This window comes from Canis lupus, chromosome 20 (genome assembly GCF_011100685.1).
Source record: "Canis lupus familiaris isolate Mischka breed German Shepherd chromosome 20, alternate assembly UU_Cfam_GSD_1.0, whole genome shotgun sequence".
Lineage (NCBI taxonomy): Eukaryota > Metazoa > Chordata > Mammalia > Carnivora > Canidae > Canis > Canis lupus.
In genome coordinates this window covers 2666616-2680008 of record NC_049241.1, presented here as the reverse complement: position 1 = coordinate 2680008, position 13393 = coordinate 2666616, and the positions used below count along the sequence as shown (strand labels likewise).

At 43.7% G+C, this 13393-nt stretch overlaps 1 protein-coding gene and 1 long non-coding RNA gene across 2 annotated transcripts in view; one reads left to right on the top strand and one right to left on the bottom strand.

The window, feature by feature from the left end:
• Positions 1-11362: 11362 nt before the first annotated feature.
• Positions 11363-12011, bottom strand: LOC111091224. The gene is made up of 2 exons (XR_005374527.1): positions 11724-12011; positions 11363-11499 (listed from the first exon to the last, which is right to left on the bottom strand). It is a non-coding gene; the product is annotated as an uncharacterized LOC111091224 (long non-coding RNA).
• Positions 11923-13393, top strand: part of RPN1 (ribophorin I) — a 28420-nt gene continuing 26949 nt past the window's right edge. The window contains exon 1 of the mRNA XM_038565482.1: positions 11923-12264. Coding sequence (XP_038421410.1) covers positions 12004-12264 — 261 coding nt within the window. The 5' untranslated portion in view covers positions 11923-12003. The remainder of the gene's footprint in view (positions 12265-13393) is intronic.

Below are 13393 nucleotides of genomic sequence, written 5' to 3'. Positions count from 1 at the left end.
TGGCAAGGCTGGGGCAAGTGGGCACTGTGGTATCTACTGTTGAGGGGAATGTACATTTTTACAGCCTCATTAGGAGCCAGGCTGTCGGGATCCCTGGGTGGCGCAGCGGTTTGGCGCCTGCCTTCGGCCCAGGGCGCGATCCTGGAGACCCGGGATCGAGTCCCACGTCGGGCTCCCGGTGCATGGAGCCTGCTTCTCCCTCTGCCTGTGTCTCTGCCTCTCTCTCTTTCTCTCTCTGTGACTATCATTAAAGAAAAAAAAAAAAAAGCCAGGCTGTCAATGCCCTTTAACATAGAATTAATCGTGTCCATAAATCACTTGATCAACCACTTAAAGGCTCAGGGAATTGTTTTACCAGTGTATTCCCTATGTGCACAGACACCTGTACAAAGAGATAACAATCCAGCATCGTTTGAATCGTGAAACCTGGAAACAACCTAATGGTTCATTCATCAATAGGGGACTGATTTGGTTTAAAAAATATGACACATCAGGGTGCCCAGGGGGCTTCATGTGTTAAGTGTTTGCCTTTGGCTCAGGTCAAGATCTCAGGGTCCTGGAACCAAGCCCCAAGTCCTGCTCCCTTCTCAGCAGGAAGTCTGTTTCTTCCTCTCTCTCTACCCCTCTTCCTGCTCATGCTTTCTCTCTCTGTCTCTGTCTCTTTCAAATAAATAAAATCTTTATAAAAAAAAAATCACACATTTGTGTGACAGAGGACTAATAGCTCTTTTTTTTTTTTTTCTTTTTCTTTTTTACTGTTAGGGAGAGATAGAGAGTACGAGGTGGAGAAGGGCAGAGGGAGAGAGGGAATCTCAAGCAGACTCCCTGCTGAGTGCAGGAAGCCTGACACAGGGCTCAATCTCATGAACACAGGGTGACCTGACCTCTCATGACCCTGAGGTCATGACCTGAGCCAAAATCAAGAGTCTGACGCTGAACCAACTGAGCCACGCAGGCGCCCCTATGCAGCTCTTAAAAAGAACAAAGCAGTGCTGTATGGAATGAGCTCCAAGATTATATCTATCACATATAATTATGATGCATGTGGCTGCAGATAATAGAATACTCTATTGCAGCTTTAACAGACCAGTGTTAATCTATTGAATACAGTAAGTGGTCCACGCGTAGATAGATCTGAAGTTTGTATGGGTGTAGTGTGCCATCAGGGATGCAGACTTCTATTTTTAAGTGCAGAAAAGTCTTCTTACTATGAATCATACATAAAAAATATGTAAAACGGGGATCCCTGGGTGGCGCAGCGGTTTAGCGCCTGCCTTTGGCCCAGGGCGCGATCCTGGAGACCTGGGATCGAATCCCACATCGGGCTCCCGGTGCATGGAGCCTGCTTCTCCCTCTGCCTGTGTCTCTGCCTCTCTCTCTCTCTCTGTGACTATCATAAATAAATAAAAAATTAAAAAAAATATGTAAAACGTAAATGTCCAATTTAGTAAATTATTGTAACATGAATATCTATGTAACCACTACTTAATTAAGAAAGAGAATGTGGGCAGCCCCAGTGGCGCAGCGGTTTAGTGCCGCCTGCAGCCCAGGGCATGATCCTGGAGACCCTGGATCAAGTCCCACGTCAGGCTCTCTGCATGGTGCCTGCTTCTCCCTCTGCCTGTGTCTCTGCCTCTCTCTCTCTCTCTGTGTCTCTATGAATTAATAAATAAAAAATCTTTAAAAAAATAAACTTTAAAAAACAAGAAAGAGAATGTTGCCAGCATCCCAGAAATTTCTCCTTGTGTTCCTTTACCCCATGTGCTGGAAGATCCCAGGTAGGTGCGTTTTGCAGTCACAGCATACATGACAAGATCCATGGCAGGAACACCTCTCAAGCCAGCCCTGAGCTGGCCCCCCATGGCCAGTTGCACACAGCCATGGGATTGTGTCCCAACCAGTCAGAGATGTTAAAAGTCAAGGAATAGGATGCGGGAATAAAGTAGTTTCCGCTAGCACTGGTGCCCTCAACTAAATGCACCTCTACAATGTCATCCTTGAATATAGAAATATCATTCATGCAGGACAACACAAACCAAAACAAACAGAAATATCAGCAAGCGATTTTTATATGTCGCTTGCTTAGTGCTGGTGCCCTCACTGGGCTAAACTTTGGCAGACCTGGTGGGGACACCTCATCTGTGCCAGGGATAGGAGCCAGGACTGCAATGCTTCTGAGAACCACCTGAGGGTTATTGGAGGAAGGCTGTGGGCTGAGGGCTGAATAGCTCATCCTCTCTGCCTGTGTGTGGTCCACCATGCTATTCTGGTCCACCTGTTTGTGGTAGTGGCAGAACTGTAGCCTAGACAGGGCCAGGAAATAGTGATCTGCAGGATGACCACATATGCCATGAAGAAGCAGCTGAAGACACTGTCTGATGCTGCCGTGCTATGGGGCAGGGAGAGGACGCACTGGTCACGTGCAGGGAGGAGGCGATCCTCAGGCACTGATTGCTTATAGGAAACACGTAGTTGGCAGTCAGGGTGCCAACCAAAGAAAATGGGCTGTCCTATAAAGTGGCACTGAATGAGTTCGAGGGCATGACTTTGGTGGTGGTGATGATGGAGAACGGCATGGTCCCCAGGTGCTCCATCACCAGGATGGCAGTGAACACTAAGCAACAGGATGGCGACCTGGCTGCCCAGGATCCACACAGACTGAAGGATCTTTCTGAGCAGGGAGAAATTGAAATAGTGAAGGACAGTAGGAGCATTGTGGTGCATGGGGGTCAGGACATCGCTGATGAGAACGAAGGAAACTTTTCGTCAGAGGGGCCAACCATGGGGTAGATGAGGAATGAACATACCTGCTAAGCTAAACAAGGTCAGCGACATGTTAAGGATTAAGCCCAGTGGTTTGTGAAGCAGACAGAGGTGGTTATGAAGAATTCTAGGCAAGCATAATCCATATAGGCCCAACATGAAGAAACCAGCCCACACAGCCTTGTTCCTTACCTGTGGCTGGTGATGCGTTCTCATGGTTGATGGTGTTCTTGTACCACCCAACTACCAGCTCTTTCAGGCAGAAACTTGACTGAAGTTGGGCAGGCCCTAGGAAGCAGTCCTGGCTCTGTCTCAGGAGTCTGGCAGCCTGGCTTCTCCTGGAGGATCCCACTTGTCAGGGGCTTCATTAGAAGAAGGAAAACTAGATCTCTTTGGTATTCACACCTCCAAGATCCATAGCACCTATTTACTAAGTAGGATGTTGCAAATAAACAGTGATTTCTGGAATCTTTAGATAACATTCCCTGCTCTATCTGCTTCAAACCATCAATCAAACCACCTTCAATTCCATTAGGATAGTTTCCTGTTTCTGGAAATTGGATGCATTCCAGGTCTTCAGGAGACCTCTCTTTAAAATGCAAAAATACAGACAGTCCGGGTGGCTCAGGGGTTTAGCACCCCCTTCAGCCCAGTCCTGGAGACTGGGGATTGAGTCCCACATCTGGCTCCCTGCATGGAGCCTGCTTCTCCCTCTGCCTCTCTCTGTGTCTCTCACGAATAAATAAAGAAAATCTTTAAAATTTTTATTAAAAAAATAAAGAAAATACAAAAATACCTTCATATCTGTTATCATTCCCTACATTGGTTATTAGTTAGCAACTCAATAGAGATGTATTTATCACTTAGTTAAGGGCAAATCATACTTTTCATCTTCATCATCATATCCTCCTCTTCCTCCTGGGTGAGAATCCAATACTTAGAGAAGGTACTGTTTCTGTCCTAGAGAAATATATGAAGTTTGTTCACCAAGGTGTGCAAGTGCACAAATGTTATTGTCTTGTTGTGGAAGAAATGTAATAAGGAAGCCTCTTCTTATTTTTCTAGGACTATCTAACTGATTGAAATTCTACAATATTGTCTTTTTCTTTCTTTTATTTTTTTAAGTAGGCTCTATGCCCAGTGTGGAGCCCAATGCAGGGCTAATTCTTGACTCTGAGATCAAGACCTCAGCTAAAAATTGAGTTGGTTGCTTAACTGACTGAGCCACTCATGCACCTCTACAATGTCATCCTTGAATATAGAAATATCATTCATGCAGGACAACACAAACCAAAACAAACAGAAATATCAGACCTTTGCACTTTTATCCAACTAATATGTACAATTATTGCTTTATGCAATAGTCGTTTAGATTAGAGGGAAAAAAGAGCGACAAACAAAAAGACATTTATGTTGTCTTTTTTTATTTACCCAAGTAGTTATTTTTATTTGTTCTTTGTTTTTTCATTTGGAATAGAATTACTAGTTTTAGCTCAAAAGATTCTCTTTAGCATTTCTTACAGTGCAGATCTGCTAGTGACAAATACTAAATAGATTTTGTTTATCTAGGAAAGTTTTAATTTCTCTTTTATTGCATTCATTGATTTTTGTATATTAAACTAACCTTTCATTTTTGGGAAAAAGCCCATTTCATCATGGTGTATAATTCTTTTTATATGTCGCTTGCTTTTGTTTGCTAATGTTGCTGAGAACATTTGCATTCATATTCAAAACATATTGGTCTACCTTTCTTCTCTTGTGATATCTTTTTCTGGTTTTGTTGTTAGGGTAATATTGGCCTCATAAAATGGGTTGGAAAGTGTTCCTTCCTCTTCTGTTTTTGAGAAGAGTTTGTGAAAAATCGGTATTAATTCTTTTGGTGTTTGGTAGAATTCACCAGTGAAGCTATATCCCCTGGGCTTTTCATTATGGGTAGTTTTTAAAGTTACTAATTTAAAATTTTATAGTTCTATTCAGATTGTGTATTTTTAAAAAAGATTTTATTTATTTATTTTAGAGATAGTGTGAGTGCAGGAAAGAGTGGAGGGAGAAGGTGAGAGAGAATTTTAAGCAGGCTCCATGCCTAGCACAAAGCCTGATGTGGGGCCCCATCTCACAACCCTGATATCATAACTTGAACCCAAACCAAGAGTTGAATGGTTGATTGACTGAACCACCCAGGCACCCCTGGATTGTCTATTTCATGTTGAGTCAGTTTTGGTAATTTGTGTCTTTCCAGAAATCTATTCATTTAATCCAGGTTATATATTTTGTTAGTGTACAAATAGTCATATTATTCCTTTATAATCCTTTCTTTTTTTTAAAAAAAAGATTTATTTATTTATTTATGATAGAGAGAGAGAGAGAGACACACACACACACACACACACACACACACACACAAACACACAGGAGGAGGGAGAAGCAGGCTCCATGCTGGGAGCCCAATGCGGGACTCGATCCCGGGACTCCAGGATTGCGCCCTGGGCCAAAGGCAGGCGCTAAACCGCTGAGCCACCCAGGGATCCCCCTTTTATAATCCTTTCTTTTCTTTTATTTTTTTTATAATCCTTTCTTATTTCTGTAACGTCAATAGTAGTGTCCCCTGCAGTTCTTAGACTGAACGCTAGGTAAGTAGGTGCAAGATGAGACATGCTACCCTGTCCCTCCTGGAAAGAAAACAAACCCTCTGACTGGGAGGTCGAGGAAGAGGGAGCCCTGTATTCTTAGCTGCAGTGGCCTAGTAGAGTCTCTGCCCTGCTGAGCTAGGATGGTGGTGGGAGGTAGCAGTCTTGGTTCGAATACCTCAGACTCTTGCTTTTCTTACTCAATTTTTATAGATTTTGTTGAATAGGTGTTTCTTCATTCGTTCTTGGCCTGCATGGTCATTTCCAGAGGCTTTAAATAGTTCTGTTTTTATAGTTTACACCAGTTTTACCACAGAGGTCAGTGGAACTCCTCATGTCATACTGGAAGTCAGTCCTTTACCCATGGTTTTCATTTTTGAAGGATATTTTGTTCATATAGATTTCCTGATTGAGTGTTTTTCTTTCTGTCCTTTTGAGGGCATCTCACTGCTTTCTGGCCTCCTTGATTTCTGTTGAGTAGTCTCCTGTTCAGCTTATCAGGGATTCTTTGTGCATGGTAGATCATCTCTCTTTTGCTCCTCTCAAGATGCTCTTTTTGTGTTTGCCTTTTGTTCACTTGATTATGATGTGTCTAGGTATGGATTGCTTTGAATCCTGTTCTTATACTTGGCATTAGTTCTTTCAACATATTTATTTATTTATTTATTTATTTATTTATTTATTTATTTATTTAAAAAATATTTATTTTTATTTATTTATCATAGACAGACAGAGAGAGAGAGAGAGAGAGAGGCAGAGACACAGGAGGAGGGAGAAGCAGGCTCCATGTTGGAGCCCGATGCGGGACTCGATCCCGGGACTCGATCCCGGGACTCCAGGATCGTGCCCTGGGCCAAAGGCAGGCGCGAAACCGCTGAGCCACCCAGGGATCCCCCTCTTTCAACTTATTTATTTATTTATTTATTTATTTATTTATTTATTTATTTATTTTAAATTTTTATTTATTTATGATAGTCACACAGAGAGAGAGAGAGAGAGGCAGAGACATAGGCAGAGGGAGAAGCAGGCTCCATGCAGGGAGCCCGATGTGGGATTCGATCCCGGGTCTCCAGGATCGTGCCCTGGGCCAAAGGCAGGCGCTAAACTGCTGCGCCACCCAGGGATCCTTCAACATATTTAAAATAACTGATTCACAGTCTTTGTCTAGAAAGTCCAATGTTTGATTTCCTTAGGTACAGTTTCCCTTTACCCCCTCCCCTCTGCCATGTATGGGCCATACTTTCTTATTTCTTTGCATACCTCATAATGTTTGTGGAAAACTGGGCATTTAAAGTAATCTAATGTGGCAACTCTGTAATTCAGATTCCTCTCTTCCCCAGAACTTGTTTCTGCTGTTTGTTGTTGTTGCAGTTTGTTTAGTGACTTTCATGAACAAAATCTGTGAGGTCTGTGTTCTTTGTCATGTGTGGTCAGTGAAGTCTCTGATCAGTTAGCTTAGTGGTCAGCTAATGATTACACAGATATTTTATTAAATGCCTGGAACCATTAAATCTTCCAACCTTTGCTGAGGAGCTCTGTGTACTTGTCAGGCAAACCTTCAATGCTCATGAAGGCAGTTTGCAACTCCACCTTATCTTTCGCTTATTGTTCCCACACAGCTTCATGAGCAGCCACAAGTGAGAGCTTAGAGTCTCCTAAGGTATTTTTTGAGCATGTGTGCAGCCCTACATGTTTATGTGGCCTTTAGACCACAAGAAGATGGAACATTTCATTCCTCAGTTTCAAAACATTGATTTTGACCATTTTCCCCAGTGTTCTCGTTGTGTTTATGAAGGAGAGGAGTTTAAGAGGTTCTTACTTTGTCATTCCTGCTGATGTTGTCTTATCCATGTAGTATTTAGAAGTCTTTACTTTTCACCTCTTGATAGATGACCACATAGGATGTTTTCAGTTTTTTTGTCACTACAAACAAAGCTGTATGAACATTTTTGTCCATGTGTCTGGGACACGTGCTCACATTCTCTAGCATATATATCTGGAAGTGGAATTGCTATACCATCGGGTACACGTGTCTTTGGTAGATGCTGCCAAACTTTTCTTAAGTGGTTATACCAAATTATAGCAGAATATGAGCATTCCCCTTGATCCACATACCCACCAACAGTTGGTATTATGAGACTAAGAGTTTTGCCAATTGGTGAGTGTGTAGTGGCATCTTCTTGTGGTTATAATATGCATTTCCCAAATTATTAGTGATATTTTATGCCTATCATCCTTATTGGCCATTTGAATAATTCTTGTTTCAAAGGTGCCTGGTCAAATTCTTCTGCTTGTTTTTCTATTGTGCTGTCTTTTTCTCATTGATTTGTATTTTTGTATATATTTTGGGTGTAGGTTCTCTGTTAGATGTGTTCCAGTGACCTTCTCCACTCTGTGTTTCACTTAATGGCATCTTGTGAAAAATCTTCTGTTTACACATTTATTTATTTTTTAAGATTTTATTTTTAAGTAATCTGTTTACCCAGTATGAGGCTCAAACTCATGACCCTCAGATCAGGAGTCACATGTTCTTCCAATTGGGCTAGCCAGGTGTCCCGAAAAATCTTTTGTTTTTGATTTGAGTTTTGGATTTGTAGAACAATTGGGAAAAATAGTAGAGAGTGTCCCTGTCCAATCTCAGACTTTCTGCAGAGCTGCTAGTTTGCTCCCTCACTCTCTCACCCAGCTTTTCCTTATGTGATCCTCTTGCATAATAATAGAATAGAATGGGCATCATTTTTTGTGAGATCCCCATAGTAAGTGATTTTTTTTGTGAGATCCCCATAGTAAGTGATTTAGAATTTGTGGATCATAAGGTCTCTGCTGCAACTATACAACTCTGCTTTGTAGTATGAAAGTGATTATAAATCATATGTAAATGAATGGGTGTGACTGTGTTCCAGTAAAACTTCATTTATAGAAACAGGTGGTTGGCCTGCAGGCCATAGTTTTCAGACTCTAGTTCTATAGGAAAGGAGCATGCTCTTGCCCTCCCTCTCCTCTCTTCCCCTTAGGTAGAATGTAGACCTTATGAGGAAGTAGGGGCAGCTCTCCTGGCTTATGAAATGGAAGACATGTGGTAAGGCTGGGTGAGTAATCTTATTGAAGGAAGCTGTGTTCTGGGTTCCACAGGATTATTACATGAGAAATAAACATTCTTCTTGTTTAATCCATTGTTGTTTGGGAATTTTCTTTTTCTTTTTCTTTTTTTTTTTTTTTTTTGTTTGGGAATTTTCTAACAGCAGTTCATACTGCATACTACTATGCTATGACCAGTTTGAGTGAGGTTTCTGTCTCTTGCCACTGAAAGAGTTTTGGCTAACACAAATGACAACAGGAATTTGGGATCTAAAGGAAAGAAATGTTCTGAATATTCTTCTGTGAGTAATTGATAGGCTCAGTGTTTGACTTTGTTTTCTGTGATATCGGGACAGTTCTGTCTTTCTAAAATAGGGGAATAATAAGGAGGGTTCACTGTTCTGATAATGTGCAGAGTGGTATTTCTCAAACTCACTTGACTGAATGGAAACACTTTTCTATACCTTCTACTGGCATACATGCACTCTGGGAGTCTTCATGGGGAAGGATGAATTACAGCTTGGTGTTCCTGTTTCCTTTAAAGAAAGGCAGGTATACAGAGCACCTACTAGGGGACACAGAAGTATGAGGGATTAATTGTGTGTGTAGGTAAGATTCATGAACTGTTCTTATTTTTTTTTTTTTTAAGATTCTTGAAGGAGTGAATAAGTGAATGAATGAATGAAGAGAATGTCAATGGCCTCAATGTTTACAGAACGTTTTTGGGCAGTATTTTCTAAAATTAAAAAAAAATACTGTTCACTCAGTATTGACATTTTTGAGAGACAGATGCAATTTGTATTCCCCCTTTGTAACTATCCTTATAAGAGACTAAAGAAATGGGAGCAGCAGTTGCCTTCTAGGAGTATGACTAGGTTCCTGGAGAACAGAAGATGAGGACTGACTTGCCGCTGCATATCCTTTGCAGTCACCTGCCTCCAAAATGGTCCTCTGCCTCTTGGTCTTCACCATGGCCTTGCATAATTCCTTTCTACATTGTACTGGGGTTGGTCTGCGACAAGTAGAATATGGCAGAAATAATGATATGTCATTTCTGACATTATATTTGATGAGAGAAAAAAACTCTCTAAAGGCTTGACATATAAGGGAAGTCATTTTAAATTTCTAAGTCACCATTACTGTACATAAACTTTGTTTGAACCAAAGCCTGATTTATGGCCCACCAAGCATACATTGTGCACCTACTTTGTAAATGAGTAGTCTAAAGAAAACCGCTTTGTCCTTAAGATATTGATCAATGCTCCTACTCTGAGCATTCCTTGATGTTAAAACTTGTGATTCTCGCCTATATGTTAATCTATAATCTTTTGATCTTTTACAAGATCAAAAAAGTATATAACCCTGTGAAAACTATTCATTCTCTGGAACATTTTCTTCCCTGTGAAGAACATGTTTCCTGGCAGCTGTCCCAACTTGGGCTCAAATTAACTCTCTTTTAGAGATTCTAAAAGGTTTGCTCGTTGCGCATCAACACATTGCGGGAGGCACTCTGGCTTCTGTCTTGGTTGCTGTCTCTTTCTGACACCTCCTGCCAGTAGCCACATGAGTGATCTGTCAGCTGGGCTGCAGCCTCTGAAGCCTTGACTGGGGCTAGAGGATCTTCTCTAAGCTCACTTGAGTGGTTTTTGGCAAGAGGAATAAGAAAGAGGGAGGGAGAAAGAGCCTGACGGCGCCAGAAGTTACCCAGGAAAAACAAAGGTCTGAAACTCCAGGATGATTCAGGGATATCTTTGCTGTAATTGTTACTTGGTGGAAAAAATCAAATTGGTTCATTCATTTGGAACTTGGTGGATCTCCCTAGATTTGCAGCCGACTGCTCCCAAAGCAACTTCCCTATATTGTATTTTAATAATGATTGTGTTAAAATGTTTAACATTATCCATTCTGGCATTTTTTAAAAAAAGATTTTATTTATTTATTCATGATAGACTGAGAGAGAGAGAGAGAGGCAGACTCCATGCAGGGAGCCTGATGTGGGACTCAATCCTGGGACCCCGGGGTCACGTCCTGGGCCAATGGCAGGCGCTTAAACCGCTGAGCCACCCAGGCTGCCCTCCATTCTGGCATTTTTAATAAAAGATTTTATTTATTTGAGAGGGAGAGAATGAGAGCACAAGAGCAGGGGAGGGAGAAGCAGACTCCCCGCTGAGCAGGGAGCCCCATAGGGGGCTCAATCCCAGAAGGCAGAATCATGACCTGAGCTAAAGGCAGAGGCTTAACTGGCTGAGCCACCAAGGTGTCCCTATTCTGGCATTTTTGATGGAGAGTTATGAGATTGGCTTCCTTGTCCAAGTTCTGCTCATGGAGAGCTGTGATTTTGGATAAGGTACCCTCTCTGGGCCTGTATTTCATATCTGTTAAATAAAGATTAGATTGGAATCCCTAATGTTTCTTTTTGTCTATACGAATCTGGGGTTTTATTTAAGGGTGTGGGGGTAGTGGAAAGAGCTCTAGTTTAGAGTCCAGGTTTCCAAACTGGTATTTATTTTGATTAAATATATGATTTATTTATTCATCACACACACACACACACACACACACACACACACACAGAGGCAGAGACACAGGCAGAGGGAGAAGCAGGCTCTATGCAGGGAGCCCGATGTGGGACTGGATCCTGGGACTCCAGGATCACGCCCTGGACTGAAGGCAGGTGCTGAACCACTGAGCCACCCAGGGATCCCCTCTAACTTTGATATTTGACTTTGATCATCTATAAAGTAAGGATAATAATATTTATAATGAAAAGCTCATTTATTCATTAAATATTTATTCACACACTGGGATCCTGGAGTGATAACTTTCTGCTCTTAGAGATATTACCTTCTGTAATAGTTTCCTATTGCTGCTATAACAAATTACCACAAACTTAGTTGCTTAAGACGATACAAATTTATTATCTCTACAGTTCTGTCAAATTGGGTGTCGTCCGGTTGAAGTCAAGATGCTTTTGGTTTGTCTGACGTTTCTTACGGTTGCCTGGAGGTTATACTGTGCATTTTCAGCAATTCTATGACAATAGGACACAAGTGGGGTGCCGTTCTGGGTATATCTTATCAGTGGGTACATGACGTCACTCTATCTTATAATTGGTTATATTAACCTTAATCATTTGGTTAATATGGTTGGTGGTTGGTAGGATCCTCCACGGTAAACTTAATACTTTCCTGTTTCTAATAACTAAATATTTTAGGGGATATACTTTGAGACTGCAAATAGCCTATTTTTGCTTACACTTTTGCTTAGGCTTTTACTTTCCCCGTTTGAACGAAGAAACTCCTTGAACTGCCCCAACGAGCGGAAGCGACCTTAGCGTAGGCGGGCCATTGGCCAGGGCGCAGGCGCGTGCACTCCGGCGCCCCGCGGGCTGCCCGTCGCCCTGGAGACGGGATCCTTCCTCCGTGGGCGCCGCCATCTTGTGGCGCCAGGCCGGGCCCAATGAGCGGCAGCACGGTGGCCGGAGGCGGGGCGGCGGCGGCGCTCCGCACGGCCTGCAGCTCAGCTCGTCCCGGCCATGGAGGTGCCCACCGCCCGCCTGCTCCTGCTCCTGCTGCTCGGGGCCTGGGCCCCCGCGCCGGAGAGCGCCTCCCCGGAGGCGCCGCTGCTGGTCAACGAGGACGTGAAGCGCACGGTGGATCTCAGCAGCCACCTGGCCAAGGTGACGGCTGAGGTGGTCCTGGCGCACCCGGGCGGCGGCTCCACGGCCCGCGCAGCCTCCTTCCTCCTGGCTCTGGAGCCCGAGCTCGAGGCCCGGCTGGCGCACCTCGGCGTGCAGGTGAGTGCGGGGCAGCGGCGGGGCTCCGCGCGCGGCCGGCGCGCCCAGGCGGTGGACACGTCAGCGTAGGAGCGGGCCGCCGCCCACGTGGGCAGCCGCTGGCGGGGCCGCACTGCTCGGCGGGGCCCCGGGCGGTCGGGCCTCGCGAGCCCCCTGCCGCCCCCTCCCGGGAGGCCAGGGCAGCGGCCGCCTCCGCGCAGAGCCGGGCGGGTCGGGTGTGCTCCAGACTTGGATTCCCCGCGCGCGACCTGGCTCAGGAGCTCCGCTGGGGGACGAAGTGAGCCCTTGGCTCCGCGTCTGGCCCTTAGTAGGTGCGGTCAGAGGCCGAACGCTGTGCATGTTCCCGTTTGTAACTCGAACCCATTGTTGGTGTCATATTCGTAAGGTTGCTCATGACCGCTTTTAAAATTTTGTCCCTCTCCTTTTAAAAATTTTAGTCCTATAAGTTGGGACACTTGGTGGCCCAGGGGTTGAGCGCAGGCCTGCGGCTCGGGTTGTGATCGTGGAGACCCGGGATCGAGCCCCACATCAGGCTCCCTGCATGGAGCCTGTTCTCCCTCTGCCTATGTCTCTGCCTCTCTCTCTGTGTCTCTCATGGATAAAGAAATAAAATCTTAAACAAAAAAAAAAAGTCATATAGGTCATAAAACGTCTTTTGAACTGTACAGAAAGGCCAAGTCCAGATAGCTCCCTTTCCCCTCCCAGTTCCTGTTCTTGCACTTCCGCAGAATCTGGCGTGGAAGTTTGCTTTATGTACTTCCCGGCATTTCAGTGCACACTTCCACGACTCCCAAGGAAGGAAAATGTTAGCTTACGTAGTCTTAGGTTTGCTTTTTATTACTATTTTCATTAATCAACACCCAGTAAGTGGTTACCTTGGTTATTGAGAAGAGAATAGTCATTACAATGTCACATTTCTTCTAAGTAGGCTTTACTCTCCAACTGAACATGGAGCTCTATAAAGCTGGGTTTACAGAGATTATACTTCTGAAAGGACTCTTCTTCCTTTTCATTCCTTGTCCATGATGGAATGCACACTTTTACTCGGGTTTATGTAAAGATGCATCAAAACTTCATATAAATGTGTGCTGCCACTTTTAGTGTTTTGAGTGTTAGATCCTATTCTTTT